The sequence below is a fragment of the Amblyomma mixtum genome, chromosome 4 (assembly GCF_055824585.1).
Source record: "Amblyomma mixtum isolate Tamu chromosome 4, ASM5582458v1, whole genome shotgun sequence".
NCBI lineage: Eukaryota > Metazoa > Arthropoda > Arachnida > Ixodida > Ixodidae > Amblyomma > Amblyomma mixtum.
In genome coordinates this window covers 87292886-87314604 of record NC_143015.1, presented here as the reverse complement: position 1 = coordinate 87314604, position 21719 = coordinate 87292886, and the positions used below count along the sequence as shown (strand labels likewise).

Sequence of the window (21719 nt, the reverse complement as noted above, 5' to 3'; positions counted from 1 at the left end):
CCCAAATAAAGAGCTTCGTTTGAAAGTCTTGCTGCTGTTTTCCTGACTGCTGGATTGCCGTCACTACAACGTGACAATATAATAACCTAACCAAAAGTGCACATGGATTTTGTTTCTGCTGTCTTATGCAACGTGTTTGTGCTAAGGAGTTACTGAAAAAACGTTTTGTGTGAGATGTAAGTGCCTTTATATGTATACATTTGATTTCATTATCACCGCTGTTCTGTTTTTGATATAGGGCTGGGACCTTTGTCAGGCGTTTGTGCATTTAGTCAGAGTCTTCGCTCGTTGTGACGAAAATTAAAATTCATTCATTCATTCATTCATTCATTCATTCATTCATTCATTCATTCATTCATTCATTCATTCATTCATTCATTCATTCATTCATTCATTCATTCATTCATTCATTCATTCATTCATTCATTCATTCATTCATCTTTACGGTCAGCAGCTCAGCGCCGCAACCACTGAGCCACCGAGGCGGCAATAAGCCGGTTAATAGAGTGATTGAGAAACCTCCTGGCAATCTCTCTAGTTAGCATCAGCTTCATCTTTCTGGAGCTATACCAGTCTCATGGAGCCTTCCAATAGGCACCTTTCTAGTCTGTCTAGCAACGTTCAAACTAACTTTAGAAGCGTGTCTATCTTTCGCTTAATTACTCGCTTCAAGTGAAGTACTTTTCCCTTGCATTCTCGACTATGCGCCTGAGCAACTGAAAATGAGTTACAGGGCTCAGACAAGGACATGGGACAACATTGTCTTGAACAGAACTGGTTTATTGTTGACAGCATTGGTAGCAGTGGATTGCCCCAAGATTTCCGCGTAAATAACTACGTGACCGGGGTTTCTTCTCTTTCTTGGTTGTAGAGTGAGTGACAGGGTAAAAGCTCGCGCATAATTCCAGACGAGCTGTGTCACTCTTGTTTAGGCACCTGAAAAAAAAAGAAAAAAAAAGCATTGATGGCGATTCACAGTACCGCATTGGTTAAAGTATCAAACAGCAACTTATTTCCTAGTTGTCACAAAACTTGAATTACCGATGGTGCTTACCCCAACTGTATGCACTAATTCTCTTTTTTTATGTTTTGTCGCAGAGTGTACGGTGACATTTATGGTAACGTGCTTATTAATTCGCCGAATTCAGAGCTCTTAGCGCTCGCCAAAATTGCAAACGCACAACTGCAAATTGGTGCTGCCCGTTTTTCTTAAGGTCCTTGGTGTAGGCTCAACTTCTGCAGTGTCGTGTAGCTATCATCATCATCATCATCGTTATCATAATCATCATCATCAGCCTTACTACACCCCTGCAGGGCAAAGGCCTCTCCCATGTCTCTCCAATTAACCCTGTCATTCGCCAGTTGCGGCCACTGTAATTGGTTTGTTCGTAGAAGGTACCCCAACTTAATGTTTTATAGGGGAGAGCAAAGGAACTAGTATACTTAAGCGCGTAAATAATAATCTGCGTGTGTACAATAATTGACGTAGTCGCGAATCATTAATGATTATCAATCATTACACCACGACGCCGAAGACAGTCTGTCATAATCCCCGTCGCCACTGCTGAAGTCTTAAGCAGTTATTGTAGCTGCTGGCAGAGCTACTCATGCCGAGGCGAGTACTGTTGCTAATGCTCTCAGTTTTCTCAAGAAAAATTCAAAATGTTCATTACATTGACGACTGCTCTTAATGGCACCAGCCGCACGTGGGAAATGAGCACCGAGGTCATCAAAAACTAAGAAAATGTGCCAACTCCGCATTGGCGCCGTTGAACACTCATCTATGAAAGGCAACATGCACAATCTTAATTATCTGCCCGTCCTTGAAACGTGAAAAATGGCTAGTTTGAATGATCTCATTCGGACTCAAAGCTGTAAAAAAAGGTTGTCATGTTCCGAAGACTCAGTGAGTCTTCCTTGACTTACAAGGCTTCTAGAGCACGTATGAGGAGGTGGAGCGCGAAGAAAGGCTGGATAGGAACTTACAGTTGCATGCGGAATTGATGGAAACGACCACGGAGAGCACCGCATTCTTTAGTACAGTACTCAGGCTCGAGGCGATGCTTTGCAGCAGGCTATGAATTGTGCAGGCGAGACCGTCGATGAGGCTACCAGGATTTGTTGAAAGAAGGGTTTTCAGCAGACACTGCGGAAAGCCGAAAAAGACGTACAATGCTGTAGCAGAATGGTTTATTTAAGAGTTATGACAACCTTGAACAAAAAAAATGTTCTAGCTGGCTAAAAAGAAAACAGAACAGAGACTAAAATTTTATCTTGTTACATAGCGAGATTACTATATGAACAACTGAGTACCTTACATAAACTGAATAACTTGTTTTCTTTTGTCTTTTCCTTACCGACTGCTGTTTTTTTGTAACCAGAATTACAGAGCCTTTTTTCTGATGTCATTGCCCCATACCGCACCCTTTACGACTGCAGTATTCTGGCAACCCATGCGCACAGACTGCATGCACAGCCAACTGTCCGCAGATATTTAATGGCGCGGGTTCCTTAGCGACATCGTACTAACACACTATACTGGCTGCGGAGTGCTCGAAGGAACGCGGTAGTGGATTTATTTGCTCTTCTGCTTTGCACAGAGTCAAAATCAACCCGAAAATTGTAGCTTAGGTGAGCGTTATAGTCAGTCTACGCTATCGCAGTTCCTGTATTTGGATTTCTACTTGAATTTAAAGAGAAAATGAGCATGCATATGAAGCATTGAAAGACCGCTCACTACGAGGTGAATTATGAGAGTATGACTATAGAAACCATTAAATGTTAGTCACTGCCGAAATCTTACCGCCAAAGCCTTGACCAGTTTTGCAAGAAGCTCGTCCTGAAAGCGAAAAAAAAAGCGAGACCTTCAAAAACTCACTTTCACAAAATAATACCGATGCGCGCAGTTATCTTAGAATAATAACGGAGGTTCTGTGTGTTACTTGCTCCAGTGCTGTAGTTCTTGGAGGTTTACACGGTCACTATGAAATTTGTTTTCCACAATACTCACATGTCTTGCCATCAATTTGTAATCATATTATGACAGCTCTCGACACCTGTCGAAATCTTTGAAAATTAATCGCCTACAGTTGAACTATGGCAAGCACCATGATAAAAAATTTGCGCTCGACATTGAAATGCCAAAATGCCGGCACTTCAGGTCATAAAAATAAATAGTGAAATATATTTCCTTCTTGTAGATCATTTGACATGTTGTAAAGGGGATAAAGCGATTTCTGTGGCTTTAAAACTTAGCCTGTGCCAAGGGAACCACCTAGGTGGCAGGTAGGTCACGTAGGGCAGTTTGCCCCCAACCCGGTAGGCACACAGAGCTACTGCCCAGAGTGCGGCTAAGTGTGTTAGTGGAAGATCTAGTTCTAGCTCACGTGTACATTATGGTTGAAGAATACTTGCAGCTGAAAATATGCACAGGCATTCGTACACCGGTAGGAAAACATAGTGGCCGTTGGACAGCATAACAAAGTAAACTGGTTTCCTTTTAAAACGCCGAATGTAGCGCTAGGCAGAAGTGTTGCACAGATGTGTTCTCATCCACAACTGATTTGCCTTATGGGCTCATTTGTTCAGTGCAGGGCTGCAGAACGCCGACTCCACACTACAAGGGAAATGGGCCAGGCAGATGCACAAAACAGCTAAAGGCTTTTTAGGTTTATTAGGGTTTAACGTCTCAAAGCGACTCAGGCTATGAAGGAGGCCGTAGTGAAGGGCTCCGGAAATTTCGACCACCTGGAGTTCTTTAACGTGCACTGACACAGCACACGGGCCTGTAGAGTTTCGCCGCCATCGAAATTCGGCCGCCGCGGCCGGGATCGAACCCGCGTCTTTCGGGCCAGCAGCCGAGTGCCGTAACCACTAAGCCATGATGAAAAACTGTAGCGCTCGAGACGAGGACACAACGAAGACGATAACACACGTTGTGTCCTCGTCTCGAGCGCTACAGTTTTTCATCATGAGCAACCAACTCGCCCAAACATCCACCCTGAACACTAAGCCATCATGGCGGGGCAAACAGCTAAAGGTGTAGAATGTACAGGGCTTACCGTGACAAGGTCGCCTTCTTTGCAAAGCACCAGGGTGTTGGTCAAGCACTGCAAAAGGAGTAATTGCAAGCATCAACGGAAACCTTTAGCATTATGGAACCGCTTTAGTTGCACAAACAGAGGAGGCGGTCCTACATACAGATCGCAATGTCGCTCAAATAGAGCGGAATATTTCCTCTCTCGGCTAAGCCACCCTGTCGTCTGCGCTGAGACTTCCCCACAAAGGTGGCCACTGATGATCCATTTTCTTTAGTAAAACGCTTGAGCGAGGTTCTTTCCTTATTCGGGAGGAATTAATCAGCTAGGCTTCGGCATCCTCTGTATGATGAGAAGCCGCACGAAACGAGAGCTTTCACTAGAGATGAATCGTCAGCGCCATCTCTCTTCAGCCCGAGAAAGATGTAAGCACAAGACGCTAGTGCAAAACTTTGTCCCGGGGATACACTTCTCTATTGCTAGGGCATCGGAACCTCACGATAAGACCGCTATGTTCGACTCGTCACCCCAAGGGCGAAGTTTTCACACCGATAGTAGTTTTGCGTGCAAGAACTACTCAACGATGTGTGCAGGACCCGGTTGACTAACTTTGGCCAGCAGGTGATTAGCCAGTGCTTAGCGCCTGGGGCAATCCCGGGCACTCTCTTCCACGCATTTCGAGCAACACCAACGGCAGTAGGCTCCCTAGAAAACTACTCTTGCTATTGTTCCCCAAGAACGAGCTGGGCTGGTTATCGATAGGCCTATGGCTTAGTCGTCCTATCTTCGCGTTCGGAGAGCGAGACAACAGACTTGAGTATGTATTTTTGCAACAAATGTGTGGACGCGATTCTCATTTTTTCGAGGGGTAGATTCTGAACACCATCATGAGAACAGGAAAGGCCCAGTAAGTGTCAGAATTTTGGAGGACTGTTCAATCGCATCATGGAGTTACAGATAAAGGACAGTAGTCTTTAGTGGTAAAGTTATGTCAGGCCTCCAATGCGACGTGGCTTACCTGTCCCAGGTTGAGGTTTCCGGGGAGAGTAATGGTGAGCGGCTTCTTGCAGATTGGGTTGCCGGTAATAACTTTCTTGCACCCGGACACGTTGGATACGCAGCACATCGGCTTTATTGATCCCGTAATTTTAGTCAAATCTGCAACGTCATAAGACTATATGAACTATGTCCTTAATCAGGTTTTTTTCCAGCGCATTGTGAAGAAGAGCAGTTACTCGCTGATAATCTATGCTACTAGGCACCAGGCCGGATACTTTGGTTTCATGACTTAAAACACATGGTGAGCAGTGTCGTTCTTGCATTTATGTTCTCGCAGCAATGGCTTAAGTCCAGCACCTCACATGCCACGCATACCTCAAGCTCTGACAGCAAGCTATGAATGGTCTTGTTTAAGTTCTCGGTGTTTTAATTTACTTTGCAACTTTCGAGGCCCTTCCTGCAGTCAGTTACGGAGTTTTAGACGAAATTGACCGCGTTTTTGGATTAAATGTAAATGCTTTGCTCTTTTCTGCTTATTTTTCGCAAGCCTAAAGCTAGCGCTGATATTTCAGTTAGTGAAAGGTCATACAGTAAAGGCTGTAGGGAGAAGTCTAAATCTCCATTAAAGGAATATGTAGCTGTTTTTCTTCTCATTTGAGGAGTAAAACGAGCGAGGAAATATTAGATTATGAGTTAAATTTTGGCTTTTAAAGGAACACCGAAGACTAAATGAAGGTCGCCTCTATCGGTATATTACCACCTTATAGTAAAAAAAAATGCGAGTTTCAGTGAAAACGCAGCTTTCCTAAGCTAAAAAGAGGTCGTGAAGTAAAACACAAGAAGCGCTTTTGTAAGTGGTTTTTCAAAGCAAATCAGGTTGTCAACCGCGAATCCCTGTGGCTAGGCTACACCTCCATTCACTGACCAACATTGATCCCGGAGCCTTTCTGTTCTTGTCATCATTAGCTGAAATCGTGTTTCTAAAAAGCCAAAGGATCCATCTTTCATTCGAATTTTATGCGCCTTTTACTACCGGACAAGTGTCAAAATAGCCATGATGAGCTATAAAACCCATTTTTGTCACGATGAGAATTTGATGCTATTCGACATTGTATCTCTTCAGTGTTAATTTGTGAAACAAGATTCTGCACTGGCACTCGAGTTAATATATGTGATTTTTAAAGAATTCACTTTAAAGGAACATGAAGAAAATTTATTTTGCAAACATACTTTTTCACTCGTGTCAGTACGGCAAAATAAAACACGGCTAGAGGGCGCGGAGGCTTTCTTTTTTGCAATTACAGGGGCCACTCACAACATTTCGTTTATGTGGTTTAACGTCCCAAAACAACTAAGGCTATGAGGGACGCCGTAGCGGAGGGTTGTGGATAATTTCGACCACCTTGGGCACTTTAACGTGCACTGAAATCGCTCAGTGCACTGGCCTGTAGCATTCCGTCTCTGTCGAAATTCCACTGCTGTGGCCGGGATTCAAAGCACGTCTTTCGGGTCAGCAGCCGAGCACCATAACGACTGAGCCACAGGAGCGGCTCCACTAACACGACTAAGTGCAATGAGTTCAGAGGAAAGTCTTGTCTAGGCTTTGATATAACGCCGTAGTCTGAATTCTGAAGCCGCATATAGAGTGCGGCATTTCACCTCTGTCTAAATGTGCATAAAAATAGGAATTTATCTTCATTGCGTGCTCCGCCGGATTAGAGAAATAGTGCAGAAAACTGCTGCCCACACGTTCGTTGTTGGTGTTTCCAGCAGATATAACGCTTAATCGACTCACCAATGCCTAAAAGGCTGAGTACAATTTCGATGATCTCCAGGAAAGCGGCCACAGCGCCATCGACATTTAATTTCACAAGTGCTGTGAAGAGGCACTGCGGAGGAAAGGAAATTTTATCTGTACAGGCAGCGGCAGCATTCAACCAATCAGTACTCAATGTGTATAAGAAAAGAATCACACTTTCCTTTTTCATTTGGACATAAGACCCTTTGTATCAGATCGTAGTATTTGAGTATGACAACCGGCAGTTATGTTAAAAATTCTGTATTACCCCTTATTAATCTCATGAAATTGTGGAAGATTGCGTGTTTTTCGCTTAATATTGATACATGCATTCGAAGAAGAGACAGAAGTAGCGCATGCGCTAGAAGAGGAAGAAGTTAGTTGGCTCTCTCGCGCGCGCCCGAACCACTAGGGGACCGCCGCAGGTTTTTCGTCTCTGCGCGGGTGTTCTTTTTGGCGTTGCACGCTACAATATCATTTATAGAGCGTATGTAAGAACACTGCGCATTTATAGTTTGAGACCCATGCTTATTTTTTTTTTCGGCCCAGTAGTAGCCCTCAGCTCCGTTGCATGAATTTGTATGCATCCCGTGTATGGCGTATAGGCCGAAATTTCCTTCCAACTTGGAGAACAACGTATCTTTCAACAAGCAGAAGGCGCCTTTGATGCTCATCTAACGGAGTAGTTGGTAAGCGCTTATAAAGTGCAAGAGAGGAGTTTTGTGTGTGCTATGCGGCTGTCACGGAAATCTTTATCAGAGCTTTACCTTATGCATTTAAAGAACAAGGGAACTTCTTTAATGCAAACATAACATATACTTAGTGCATGCCACAAAGAGTGGCAGGTCAGGATAACCAAATGTTCATCTTGGGACCTAATAAGCAGGCTGTGTTTGCGAATTCTTCTAAAAACAGTATTGAGAACAACATAGTAGCGATGGCCACGGGAAATTCGAGCCTGGTAACTTCGTGCGAGTTTTGACAGGTCAAAGGTGAGCATTGCAGCTGCTTCAGTATGGTGTGGTATGGTAAGGTATGGCATGCGAGAGCAGATCAAAACTTAACATCCCAATATTTGTCGTGGAATATAAGAAACAACGCTGTGGAGGGCTTATGATCAGACTCAACTACAGGTGTGACCTGCACCGACATCCCTCGCCGTAAATCTCGTTTTGCATTCCTCGTTTTTCATCTCGTTTTCCAAGGGTCAATACCAACCCTTCAGTCCCGGCGGAAGTTTCTTCTGTTGAAATTTTTATTTTGTTATTTAACCATAAACTTGGAATAAATTCTTCGCCGTACCTTAATCTACAGAACACCAAAAAAACCTGATACTCCCAGCCCCTTTCTCTGACCCCGTACTTTGCAAAGACTAACTTATTTCAGCACTCTTTCTTTCCGCAAACCATCAGTGACTGGAACAGCTTACCAGCCTCGTGTGTACGGTCTCTTGACTTGATAAGTGACCATTCTTAGTTTGTTTTTTAGTTTGTTTTGTTAGGTTCTTTTTCTCTTACATGTCAATTCGCGCTGCTCGTGCTCTGTTTGCGCTTTGGTATTATTGCTCAATTTGTGATCTGTTTCTGTATCCACTACTGCTTGGGCCTCACGGCCTGTAGTATGTCATAAATAAATAAATAATATTTATTTGAAGGCTGTCGGTACGACTGCGGCTTGATCCCACGCGCAGGTAATCCCCAGCGCAGAAGCTTAACTACTGCACCAACGCAATGAGTATCAACAAATATGGTTCTTTCCTAATATTACACCCCTGACTTAACAACCCAATAGTAACGACATTTTTTTCTTTGAGACATTTCCTTCTGAGCATCCCCCTCGAGAATTATTACTGACGTTGGTTGGTAAGCAACAATTGCATTTTGTTTTCACACTGTGCTCTCTGGTAAGCGGTAATTTCTCCGCCACTTCAAACCTGACCCTACAAGACACTTTTATTAAGATCGCATAGTGGAAAACTGCGAGCTGCCACTCCGTGAATATTGAAATAGACTGCAAATCTGTACTGACCTGTAGAAGTTTTACCAGGGCAGCTAGAACGTTCGTCTGTAACCCAGAAGGAGAGGAAATGAAAACAAAAATATTGTTAACAGAATCGCAGGGTAATACCGTTTATAAGAAAAGTCCTTTACGCAGTGGTTAACAGCTAGACCCGTGAGAACTGAAAGCATTCGGGTATTGTTCACAGATGTGTGCCTAGGGGATCACTATTATCTGAAAGAAAGACGAACGAGATATCATAGTGACTGCTTTGTCATTGTTATTTATGTAGGAAGAGTTTCAATTTTTGTTGCAAGAGAACAGGAAACATTGTTAATTTTGGGATGATAACAGTATTCCAAGAAAATTCGTTGCCATTTTTGCCTATCCATTTTACTACAACACACGAATGATTAGGTTATTTCTTTTCCGTACCCCTTCTGTGCTGCCGTAAGGTCCTGTCAGACGTACTGATGGCATAAATTATTATCGCCAAATTGCCCGCTGCCCGGCCAGCCTTGTGATTCTTTTATTGCGATTTTTATTGCGATTAACACCGTGTCCTTCCTGACACCTTCTTCTGAATAGACTGCGCTGTCGCATTCGTGTCTTCGTGCAGTCTCAACCGCTGCAACCTGAACTTGACAATCACAACGACCATGGTCAGTCGTGGCAGTGAATTATATCAATTAAGCTAGGATGGGCTACGTCCCTGAGAATGCTTGAGGCCCTCCTGTGCTTCCTGAGTTCTTTGGACTTGCGCGGGCTTCCTTTTGCATGTTATCTTTTTTTTATTTCATTCGGTCCTATTCTCCTTTCCCTAGTGTGGGTAACTCAGCGTCTTCACGCCAACAGGATTATTTCTTTATCTCCCTTCTTTCACCCTGTCTCTAACGTTTACATTTCATAAAATGTGGCTTACCACAGTTGCGTTGCATAGGTTAAGGCAATTCCCAACGCACTGAAAGTAAAAACATTTTTGAGTTAACACAGCAATTTTCATCGCCAGATTCAATATTCAGGGTTCTCTACTGCCTGCTTAGGAGAGCAAAAAAGTGAATACTTGTGTATTGTTTGCATTTAGTAGCCGAGGTGTCAGCTCTTCTCAATATCTAATCTTTTTGATTCAGTAAATGCCGAGGGTCTCAATTTTCCGCTCTTGAGCAGACTGCTAGATAGAAAATCACATTATCTATCCTAGTTGCGCCTAAACAATTAAAAGTACTTTTTAGGATTTATCTTGATGGCTTCATTTTTTAAAGGAGGTGTGAGCATACACAGAAGTCCATGCGAAGCGTCCTCAATTTCAGAGCGTCGGCGCAGTGGTACGCCAGATCATTTGTAGTTTGCGATTTTTCCATGAAACATATTTTAGCAGCTATCTTTCTTTGAATTTAGAGAGCAAGCGTAGCATTTTCTGCAAGCTTTTGCCCAACAAGATTAGAAAAAAAGCTTCTTGTATTCATACTGGTACCCGCCGTCATATATCTTTATAATCTTCCCTTCAGACTCGCAGGCAGTAGTGTCCCGTTATGATACAAAAGACAAAGATGGACATAGGAGGGAGCCAAGGAAGACATTCATGTAATACGAGTACTCACTTTTCCAATGTCCAGTATGTCAGGTATAGTCGCATTAAGGCACTTGGCTGCAAGGCAAACAACGTTTGTCTTAATTACATACTTTAAGTTAGCTTATTGTTCTAGCTAATCACTGCCTAAAGAGAAACTGGGTGCATCGCATAAAGAAGGCATCTTAATTGAGGATTGATGTATGCATAGAACTAATAAAGTCTCACTTCACCCTAGAGAAAGCCAGCGTAGGGACACTTTAGAAAAAACTGCATAGTGCACCGCAGGGCTGAACAAACTTTCAGTATTAACAATCAAAGTGGTAATTTTCATCAGCAACCAGCTACATGCGGGGAAGCCTGTGCGGAAAAGCGATACGACTGGGATCAGGACACAGCGCTGAAACATGCTTTGTTCCAGTTTTTCTTCTTGACGATAAAAAAAGAAGACCCATCAACATTCAAAGTGGACTCCTTTGCAGACTGGAAGTTGGCTTATCTTGACAAGGTCACAAGCTAATCATTGATTGCTATATTAATATTTCCTGCTTATTTTGCGATGAGCGCGCAATACCGTTGCGGTCCTGCATGACGCTCACTTTGGAGTTCGTCGCTCAAGATTGCCCTTCTCTTTGCAGTGTTCCTGGTTTGACGTCCTCAGCCTTGACACGGAGCAAAACAAGTCATTAGTTGAAAGATGGTTGCCCACTAGGACGCGAGGGAAGACTGGTGCTTTAGATTGATGCTTGCATTTGGGTAGCGCAGCCAGACAGCTCAAAACAGGCTGATAGTCATAGATGGTCGACGTTAGTAATACGAAAACGCTAAGGACAGCGAAGAAATTCCATGTGATCAATGCAAATTATGCAGTGCTGCATGCGTTAGCTTCATATTTCACTTTCTGTTTGTGTCTCAAGCTTCCGCTGCTGGCGCTGCATGTTGTCTTCACTCTCCGCTTGTCGCTTCTGAGATTTGCCGCCGAAGTGACGCACCCGTTGCTTTGAATGGCGTGATTCCCAACAACCCACTGCCCCTCCATTCTAAGACGCTTAACCTCAGCCCGCCGTGGATTGCAGTCTTCTGCACCGTCGACCGAACAGGCAGACTTCATCCCTGGTCTCCTCCCTGTTGATGCCGTTGTTCAATGGACACGAATCTCACGGCTTCAGAGAGAGAAGGATTCTTAGTATAAGTCCGACCAGTTGAAAGTATGAAGAACTGAAGGAGCGGGCACCACCGCGAGCGTGTTATAAAGCGTGTGTGTCCTCACATCGTCTCCATGCCTCTGAATGGCAGCCGCGCTTATTCCTCTCCACCTGACTGCTTCCGCTGACTCTGATTGGCTATTCTCCTCTAAACTCCTCTCCACCCTGCTCTCCACATTCCATTCCGCTGCCTCATGCTGACAACAATGGCGGTGTCCTGAGAGAATATTTAATGTTCTCCTTTGTAATTTAAATCCTTTCGGAGCTGATTAACAATACCAACCGAATATAACCTTCGTCTTTGCTTACAGAATTTGGACAAGAAGCATGAGAGCTTTAAACGGGGCTATTTGCCACAAAGCAGCTTGTTTACATAGCCCTATCTTCAGGTTACACAATCCGCCACAAAAAACCAGAGCTGCCTTGCAAGGATTGACCCCCCAGAGCATTAAGAAAGCAGTGAGACTTGTTCTCAACCCGCCCTTTTGCAGCGGTTGTGAGATGAAGCAAAATCAAATGTCACTTTTCTGCAATATTTATTTTTCATGTCAACGCACCTTGAATATTTGAAAAACATGCCGATGCTTTGTCCTAGAGTAGGAGACATAGCTCTAGTCTATTCTTATGATTAAAGGGGCGAAGGTCATCCCGCCATGTCACACTGCTCCACACGAGACGAGTAAGATGCAGTGTGTATATATCCATGAGCGGTTCAACTGCTCTTAACAAATGTAGAAAAAAAACAGTAGACAAATATCGGTAAATTAGGAAAACAAAACGAGAGTACTAAGTGCGTTATCAAGCATGCGTAAAGTACAAAGGCATGAGCGTACTAAAAGAAAGAACTTAGTAAAGGCATCCACAGCCAGTAAAAAACCCATGGGCTATCCGTCTACACCACGTTTTATGGTTGGCTATGCATCGGCAGCGTTCAAAATCTAACGAAGGAAAGTATAGCTCCCTACCTCCTTGCTCCACAATGTTAGACTTTCTAAGGGTTCCACTGTATGTCTGAGACTAAAACCCTTGAAGCTCTTAATATTTTAGCACTTTTGTACGTAGAAAAGTAGAAGCGCGACAACTCGATAGATCACCGTAAAATGCGCAAAGAAAGGAGGAACGAAAGAGGCACTTAAGACCCGAGCTGTTGGAGCAAAAGTGCTTTGTGAGGGTAATGATAGACTGTGGGCAAACAAGTGCAATGAAAATGTGAACAGGTGCGAACATCACCGTAACGACCACCAATTTCTATAAAGAGCTGAACTGCACGAGGCTTTAAAAAAGTTATTTTTTGGTTATGCTACTCGAGAAAATGGCCGCCTTACGAGTTTTCATTCCCAGGGCAGCGGGAACCAGCAGAGCCAAAACGAAGATAACGGGAGACATGGCAGAGGATGGTGGTGTCAGGCTGCGATTTCTTTCAGAGGCGCAGAAGAGTGCTGTGTCTTCGGCGGCTGATGTTACGTGCATTTATCTGGATCAAACAACCTTCACGTTTTCAAATTTTTTTACCACGTGCGCTCTCGAGTTCAGAAAACAATATAAAACCAAACAGGACAAAAGGACAAATGCGCAACACCTACATCGGTTCAAAACATCCATATCTGAGCTTTGAGTAACCAGCTCTACTCGGGTGCTGAACATGACCTCGGTGTTTCCTCTTTGGTTACTACTGTAGTCGCCTTGGAGAGTCCTGGAAGTCAGTAGCAAGTTTTCCCTCAAGGACACCAGCGGAAACCAGGCTACAGCAATGACGGCGCCTGCGTCCTTAAATTTCTGACAAATGCCCATTTCATGATGTACTATATGCATTTGAATGACACACGTGTTTTGAGCATACACGTGCCTCGAAGTACGACTGAGCGGTTTTTCCTTTTATCAACTCGGTGAAGGACTGCAATCGCTCATGTTAATCAGGCCAAGGTCTTCAGTAGCTGCCGTCAGTAACGCCCATGACGATCATGGCGCCCACTTTTTCGTTGTTTTTACAGAATATTTTTCTTGCAGTGAGGAAGTGAAGGACGAATATGGAGATAAGAAGGGGCCATGTGCCGGCCTTCCTTTTTGCACCTGTTACTTTTACGCCACAGTTGGCCGTTAGTGCCGTTCGTTAAAACCGGACGAGAATAGCATATTCATATAACCCCACGTATAACAAAGGCGTACGAGAAGGAAGGCGGAAAAGCGTGCATCATCGTCGTGCATTTGCATGCTGCATGTGCTGGATTTGGCATCGCTCGGTTCTAATAACACACAGAACACGCGTGTCCACGTATCGCGTGAGCAAGTGCCCCTGAGAAACGTGCACGGCAGCCATACTCCGTTACAGTAGAGCGAGTTCGCACCATCGATAGCTTCGTGAAGTACGAAAATAATAAACAAATTGAGGGAAAATTAGATGAAGAAAAGGTAAACTTAGCTAAGGAAAGATCGCCGAGGAAGTTGATGCTCTGGTCCTCACAAATGGGAAGGCTGGCAATCTTTGTACACTTTCTCATAACTTGCCGTCGGCTTACTGTGGCTCGTGACGGTAAAAGATAAATCCGTTGCACTAAAATTTCTCAAGATTCTTCGAGAGCCTGCTCGGCAAAATTCAACTTCGAAGTGTAGCTGTCAGTCTACGATGAGTCAAGATGTTTTGCTTGATTGTCTATCTTCCATCTGCGTAAGTTAAGTAGTGGGCACCGAACGGCCTTCTCACAACAAAGGAGCAAGCGTACGCCGCTTACAGAATAAAATATTTAGCCTACCGTAGGTATTACTAGTGACAGCTGTCAGATCCAGAGTGGATTAGGCAGCGACACACTGAATAAGGGGACATTGAGGATAAACTAAGTTGGTACGCATCCATGAATTTCTGCGTTTTAATTACAAATAAGCGGATTTCACTAAAACACGCTCACGCACACTGACTCGATCCTCGACATGAACGGTATCTCTGCCGGAGAACGCAACGAGACCTCTAGGCCACGAAATAACGAAGGTTGGGGTGGCGGATGCCGGCGCAGCGTCACCGTTGTTCGGAATGGGAGCAGTTCGGTGTTCGATTCGTACAGCGGGAACGGGAATGTCTGTAATATTTCATCCATTGTTTTCTTCGGACAAACGTTTTCAGTGCAAGAGACAATTGATAGTAGGACCAGTGATTAATCACCTCTCCATTTAGTCACAAGAAGCGACAATGTCAGGCCAGTTAGTATGCGAAAGGACCAACTCCCATGCCCCTTTATCGAAGTGGCTCACGGCTGAGCATATCTCCCGACGAATAATTATAAATCACAGACAGACAAGCATGGAGCGTCTAAGAGGCGTTTCCAAGCAACCGGCATCGTATTCCGACGACTAATTTTCATATTGACATCTTACTTTGAATTAAGAATATCGATGTTCATGCTTTGCCGTGTTTTGAAACCATTTTTTAGGGTTATAACTTTTAGTACGTCAAATGGGCATTTCTCTAAGTTTGTACGTTTTGTCAAATAAAAACTTCGAAGGGATTTGTAGTTAGCGTGGTGACTATTGTACTGAATGCTCAATAGAATTAATAGTATTACGGCTGACATGGACTGCACTAAAAAGTTTTATAATGTTTAACAGGTCGCAGTCAAAGAAGCTGTGGATTAGATGTTAAAACACTTGTTGTCGTATTCGTCGCGAAACATGCGGTTCGCATATGTTTGAATACTTTGCAAAGACCTTTACTGCAGGGGTGACATCCACATTTGCAGATGTTGTGTGCCTTGCAGTTTACTCTACGTATTAAGAATACCAACAGTCACCCAAACCAAGAAAAACATAAATGCTTCCTTTATTTTTAATTTCTGGTGATGATAAATGAAAAACTAAGCGTAAATATTCAATTCGATAAATATAACTGATTATAAAGGCGGCTGAAATCTCATGGTCGATTTACGTAGTCAGGCCAAATGCGAATTAGGTGCGCTAGCAGTTCGGGTTTGACTTCGGCTACGGTGTTCACGTCCAATGTTCACGAATAGTAGTTGTTAGGATAGCGATAATGGGTTAAAGTCCATATATGCACAAATGCACGCACGCATACCTGGCAGGTTGCCCACCATCTGGTGGGCAGATCAGCAGCGTGCCACAGAACAGGCTTCAGACAAACCGACAACGGCTAAATGCAGGAATGGCAACTATAAGTTTTAGCGCCCTAAAATAACCGCATGCCGCTATTGGAATGGGATCCCATCCCATGACCTCCGCATATCACTACGGTGCGCTAGAAAATGAGCTATGACGTCTCTCCAATCTTTATCTTGGCGGTATTTCTGTTGCGTGTAAACAGGCGTTCGCTGAAGTCGCAACCTATCGTGCAGGCCAGAAGTCCGCAAGAAGGTTAGCAGTGCCTTGGAGGCTTTAACCGCCGACGATCGCCGCGGCCAGTGGCCGAAAATCTTCATTTCATTTCATTTTTAGAGTGTCGTCAATTTTCTGTTACTCCCCTTTCTCTTTCATTTTTTATCCCCTCACCCCCTTCCCCCCGTTTAGGGTAGCAAACCGATTATTCTTAAGGTCAACCTCCCTGCCTTTCCTCTTCTACCTCCTCCTCCTCCTGTAAACAGGCCTTGAGAATGTTCACCAGCGCCACCCTCGTCCATAGCGTCGGACATGACACCTTCGGAATTACCGTGGCTGTCACGTGAAATGCAATACTCGCTAAGCAGGAAAAGTTGAGGAACAATTAGTTAAACAATTACAGTGTCCGTAATTACATATGCGGCCACACCCGCATGTAAGCGCTTTACAAATGAAAGAATTATGAAGCCCATAGTTGTGATGAGTGGTTTGCTAGGTTTCATAGTGGAGTATGATCAAAACGGTAAGGAGAATTTTTCGTCGCACAATATTTTTTGACTTGTGCTTAATGCAACGACAAAGATTAACTACACAGCGAAATTTATTGCTGCTTGAGCGAAAGTAAAAAGTGCCGTTTCCAAGCTGATAATGTCGCGGCTTAAGATATCACTTTTAATTCACATATAGCGTACAAGAATTACAGTATAAAATCTGTTCAATGGCTGTCATTGCAGATACGGGAGCAGGCTAGTGTGATAGCGTTGCAACTTTCATGTTCCTCACAGTACATGAGCTTTGCTTCTAAGGCCCAAGCGCTGTTTATTTGCAGAAAACAAAAAAATTGGCTGGGGCTTAGCTAAGGTTAAGCCTGGCTATCTCGAAGCGAAAAGCTGCGGCGAGACGGAGGAGGAGTAGCGCGTGTAGTGAATACGGTGCTGTCTTAGAAGGTTGCTTTAGAGACATGCACTGCGGTGTGCATTCCTTTCGGGTGTACACCAAAATATTAGAGACAGGCATTTGCTTTCCTTAAAAGGAATTTTCATTTCATTTCATTTCCCTTAAGGCCCTTACGGCGCGGTTCAGGTATCCACCGAGATATGAGAGAGACAGGTGGTTCTGGTTCTTTTCTGGTTCTGGTTCTGGTTTCTTTTTTGTTTTATGTTTCCTTTTATAAGCGTGTTTCCAGTGAATAAACTTTAGTTGAGAGTCAGCGCTTGTTCCTGTGTGTTCTTCCTTTCGTCCCCGTTTGTTCGCGCTGTTTTTTGCATAATGTATCACCAACTCACCCGCTTAGCTATCCTGCGGGAATATTCCAGGTTTTCTTTCTGCCATATGTTATTGTTTGAAAACACCATTCCGAGTTTTTCTACAAAAGACTGCCTTTCCATGGGAATTTCCCATTGTTGAATACCCTCGTGGTATTCATCGTACATGCACAGCGCATACAAGTATTAACTTTCAACAAACCTGGCTCAGTTTTCGTTGTTTCCACCAGAAGAGGAGTGCTCTTCATTGAGACGCAAGAAATACCGAGGTCGGGCGAGTGTTGGGCCACATGTACTACACTTTGTGGCTTTGTCGTGACACGCCTGAAAACTGAGGAATAGCTAAGTGTGCTGCAGCTATTGATTTATTGGGGTTTAACGTCCCAAAGCAACTCAGGCTATGAGGGACGCCGTAGTGAAGGGCTTCTGAATAATTTCGACCACCTGGGGTTCTTCAACGTGCACTGACATCGCACAGTTCACGGGCCTCTATAATTTCGCGGCTTAAGATATCACTTTTAATTCACATATAGCGTACAAGAATTACAGTATAAAATCTGTTCAATGGCTGTCATTGCAGATACGGGAGCAGGCTAGTGTGATAGCGTTGCAACTTTCATGTTCCTCACAGTACATGAGCTTGAGACTAGTCTCCTATGTCTCATGTCTCCTATGTCTCCTATGTCGACATGTCCGGCAGATTGGCGCCCTATCACCCTGCTAAATTCAGATTACAAAGTATTAGCAAAATTACTCGTTCGTCGTCTACGAGCTCTCCTCCCGTCACTTATTTCCTGCCACCAGGTTTGCTCCATCCCAGGCCGTGAAATACACAGTTTATCTTCTGTAACGCGAGACATCCTAGCGTATACTTTACGACGGCGCGCACAGGGTCTTCTTGTTTCCCTTGATCAGGAAAAGGCGTTCGACTTCTTAGAGCACGAGTACATTTACGGGATGCTGGATGCTTTCGGCTTCCCACCTTCTTTCGTGCTTCTCATTAAAGAGATGTACAGAGATATTTCAAGCACTCTGTTCCTCGATGGCCGGGAAAGTACCGCATTTGATGTTCGCCGCGGCGTCCGTCAAGGTTGTCCGCTCTCCCCCCTTTTGTTTGTCTTAGCATTAGAGCCTTTCCTCTTGGCAGTCAATCGCCACTCCTTTATTAGAGGTCTGGCTTTGCCAGGCAGCGAAGCGGTACGCGTCACTGCTTATGCAGACGACATCACTCTGTACTTAGCTGATGAACGCAGCCTGCTTGAAACTTTAAATGTTTTCCGTGAGTACGCCTCCTTGTCTGGGGCTGCTCTTAATTACTCGAAGAGTTGTTACTTTATTGTGGGGTCTACCCAGACTCGTATTACATCTTCAATAGCTTTGCAGTGGTGCGCGCAGATGCGCATTTTAGGTGTGACCTACGACTGTGCTGGAATATGGAATGGTGTGTGGTCTTCGGTCGTCGAAGACAGTACAGCTCGTGTGCGAAGGGCGCAGACATTCGATTTGCCTCTGCTTGAGAGGCGCTACCTGGTTCAGTCCGTCATGCTCGGTGCCTTCTGGTACCTCTGCTACACTGTTAAACCACCCCTCCGTGTCATAAGGCGAGTGCAGACTACAGTTTTTTCGTTCTTTTGGTCAGGCGGAACCGAACTTGTGGCCCGTGCTGTTCTTGGACAACCACGGGAGAGAGGAGGGTTTGCCTTTCCAAATTTGTCCGTCACGTCCTCGCTGTTAGCGTTGAAGAGTATTTTGCGTATCCTGCTAGGAAACGCGTCTCCGGCGCGAATCCTGGCTCGGTACTTTTTGGGCCCTTCTTTACGCTTTTTGGATCCGGCGGCCCCTGTTAATCATGGACCCCAGTCAGAGCAACCTACAGCTTTCTACGCTTCATCAGTGGCCTTTTACAGGCATGTTAGAGCAGTAGCACCTGCTGTCAACATCGTTGCAGGCCGTGTGGTGGACATTATGGGCACGCTATTGTTACCTGTTGTGCCGGCGTCTCGCCGCTCACCTATGCGCCTGGTTCAGTGGGCGCGTTTAGCGTCGACACCTCTCCCAGATCATCTACGTGACTTTGTCTGGAAACTTGGCTGGGCAGTGCTCCCTACTTGTGATCGGTTAGAACGGTGGGGTGTGTTACGCTCCAGTACCTGTCCGAATTGCCCGCTCCCGGAATCTAATCGCCACGCTAAAGTCACCTGTGTTGTAGCGCGTGTCTTTTGGCGCGCGGTTCATGCGGGATTTCGTGGGCAGGGCATTTCGTGCTTCGTCTCCCGCGGCCGCTTCCCCAGCGGCCGTTTTGCTCGCCTGTTAATAGTTGGAGGTCTTTTTAGTTTATGGCGCAGTCGATGCGCCGCGGTCGCTAGTGGCTTTCGACGCCGCGCTGTGTGGCCAATTCTCGGCCGTCTCCGACGGGAGCTGATCAGTTTTTTGTCCGAGGAACTCTTTTTCTTGGGTGAGGAAGAGTTTCTCCGACAGTGGTCATGCCCATTTATTTCTGTAAATAACGGTCGTATTGTCTTGGTTTTTAGGCCAAACTGGCGCTAAAGTATCCTTTTCAATGTTTCAATGTCCAGTTATTGCCTTTTCGCTCTTCTGACAATAAGTATATATGCATTCCTATTTTACATCGCCCAATCCTGTTAGTTACTTAGAAATGTTTATAGTACCTCTTTAATTGTCTCGCCTTACATGTGTCATGTGTTCTTGTAAATGTGAATGTATCTAGTAACCTTGGCATGTGTACATATGTAAATAAAATTTTTTCTAAACAGAATTTCGCCTTCATCCAAATGCGGCCGCCGCGGCCGGGATCGAACCCGTGTCCTTCGGGCCAGCAGCCGAGCACAATAACCACTGAGCCACCGCGGCGGGGCTATGTGCTGCAGTTATGATACAATTCGCGTGGTTTTAATTCTGATAGACATTAAGGCTTTCTAAAACTCTTTTTCCAAAGGCGCTTTTGCTGCTAAAACGTTGCAGCTCGCGGTTCGTTTCGCAGGTACCCTACACAGGGGAACCTCGTGAGTATTACAAAGGCAAGAGCTAAAAGCTCGGTACGTCTGTCGTAGTGCTCAGAAAGCATCATGGCAGGTAATGTCTCATCTATAAACAGCCAAATTACATAAAAAATATGAAATCAGGTTCCGGCCCCGAAGCGGTGGCTCAGTGGTTACGGTGCTCGGCTGCTGACCCGAAAGACGCGGGTTCGACCCGGCTGCGTCGGTTGAATTTCGATGAAGGCGAAATTCTAGAGGCCCGTGTACTGTGCGATGTCAGTGCACGTTAAAGAACCCCAGGCGGTCGAAATTTCCGGAGCCCTTCACTACTGCGTCTCTTATAGCCTGAGTCGCTTTGGGACGTTAAATCCCAATAAACCAAACCAAACCGAAATCAGGTTCAAAAATTAAATCATTCACAATTGCTCTTCTGACAATACCCGACACACAAGCAAGTAAAAGGAACAAGAAGGCATAAAAGGTTATAATATTTATAGTTAAAAAGTTATAATATATATAAAAACTTATAATATTTCTAAAGTTTGAATTTATTAACCACTCAACAACTCATTAAACATTGTGTCTGGAGCAGGATGGCCTTGGTTACCTATGCGCTATAGAACTAATGTCAATTCAACTTAACGAGTCCCATTTCACACAACGCTGCTCTTAGGTGATAATGCAATTGTTGGTATGCCTTATATTCGCAGCTTTTTAAGAGAGGCCTATTTTCTTCAGAAGCTGTGAATTCTGATTCAGTGCTTTGCTTGATTTTGTGAAACACTTCAGCCACTTTATTATTCCTGAGTAGTCCGGGGTCATTATTTGTTTGCTTGGGAGCCTCTAGACCCTTGCGCAGCCAAGTTTGGTGGCTGAAGTTTCCGAGCTACTTTAAAAGTCTTACTATTATTCATTTCGAAAATTCCGTTCTTTGACATCCCTAGGTAACGTTAACTTTTAGGCCCTCTACACAACCCTTGGTTTTTGCATATTCTTAATATTCTGCAGGAAAAGTTTTTCCAAATAGCTAGAGCTTGGCGCATGATAGCCTTAGATGCCTATGCGCCTCTAAACCAAACAGAACCAAGCACAAACACTTACTGTTAGCAACGACAATTTAATATTTCACTGTGTTAGAAACCCAACTCTGGAGTTTCTGATTTTGAAGGCACGTGTACGCCCAAAATACGTGTTATCTAAATTCTTTTAGTGTTTTAGGAAATGGCTGTATGTCAGAACCTAAAAGACGCACGCGCTTATCGCAGAAGCACTGTGTCCACTTGACCCCTAATGAAAAATAGCCTCCTCATATCCGGGACACTTTGATGCTAAGCGCTACTAAGGCAGGAAGCCCTGACGCTCGTGTTTTCCAATCGCGTAGGTATGGTTTCCATACCCAATGTACAGGTAGCTGATTCATCTTCCCGGAAGCCACGGGGCACGCGCGTAAAATGCTCTTGTCAAGGAGAGCAAGTCAATATTCTCGCACGCAGCGGCTACAAATGTAGCACGCAATAAACTAATTGAGTTC

The 21719-nt window shown here is 44.5% G+C and overlaps 1 protein-coding gene across 1 annotated transcript; it reads right to left on the bottom strand.

The window, feature by feature from the left end:
- Nucleotides 1-928: 928 nt before the first annotated feature.
- On the bottom strand, nt 929-12993 carry LOC149347315 (uncharacterized). The gene is made up of 10 exons (XM_089541544.1): nt 12933-12993; nt 10434-10480; nt 9755-9793; nt 8863-8898; nt 6832-6925; nt 5056-5195; nt 4062-4109; nt 2804-2839; nt 1987-2146; nt 929-936 (listed from the first exon to the last, which is right to left on the bottom strand). Exons 1-10 carry the CDS (start codon nt 12991-12993, stop codon nt 929-931), a joined length of 669 nt encoding a protein of 222 aa, XP_089397670.1.
- Nucleotides 12994-21719: the final 8726 nt, after the last annotated feature.

Coding starts and splice junctions, on each gene's coding strand:
- LOC149347315 (XM_089541544.1), bottom strand. CDS start 12,993: ATGTCTCCCGTTATCTTCGTTTTGGCTCTGCTGGTTCCCGCTGCCCTG. Junction 4,110..5,055: donor GAAACCTCAACCTGGGACAG/GTAAGCCACGTC, acceptor CTCCTTTTGCAG/TGCTTGACCAACACCCTGGT. Junction 2,147..2,803: donor AACTGGTCAAGGCTTTGGCG/GTAAGATTTCGG, acceptor GGCTTTCCGCAG/TGTCTGCTGAAAACCCTTCT.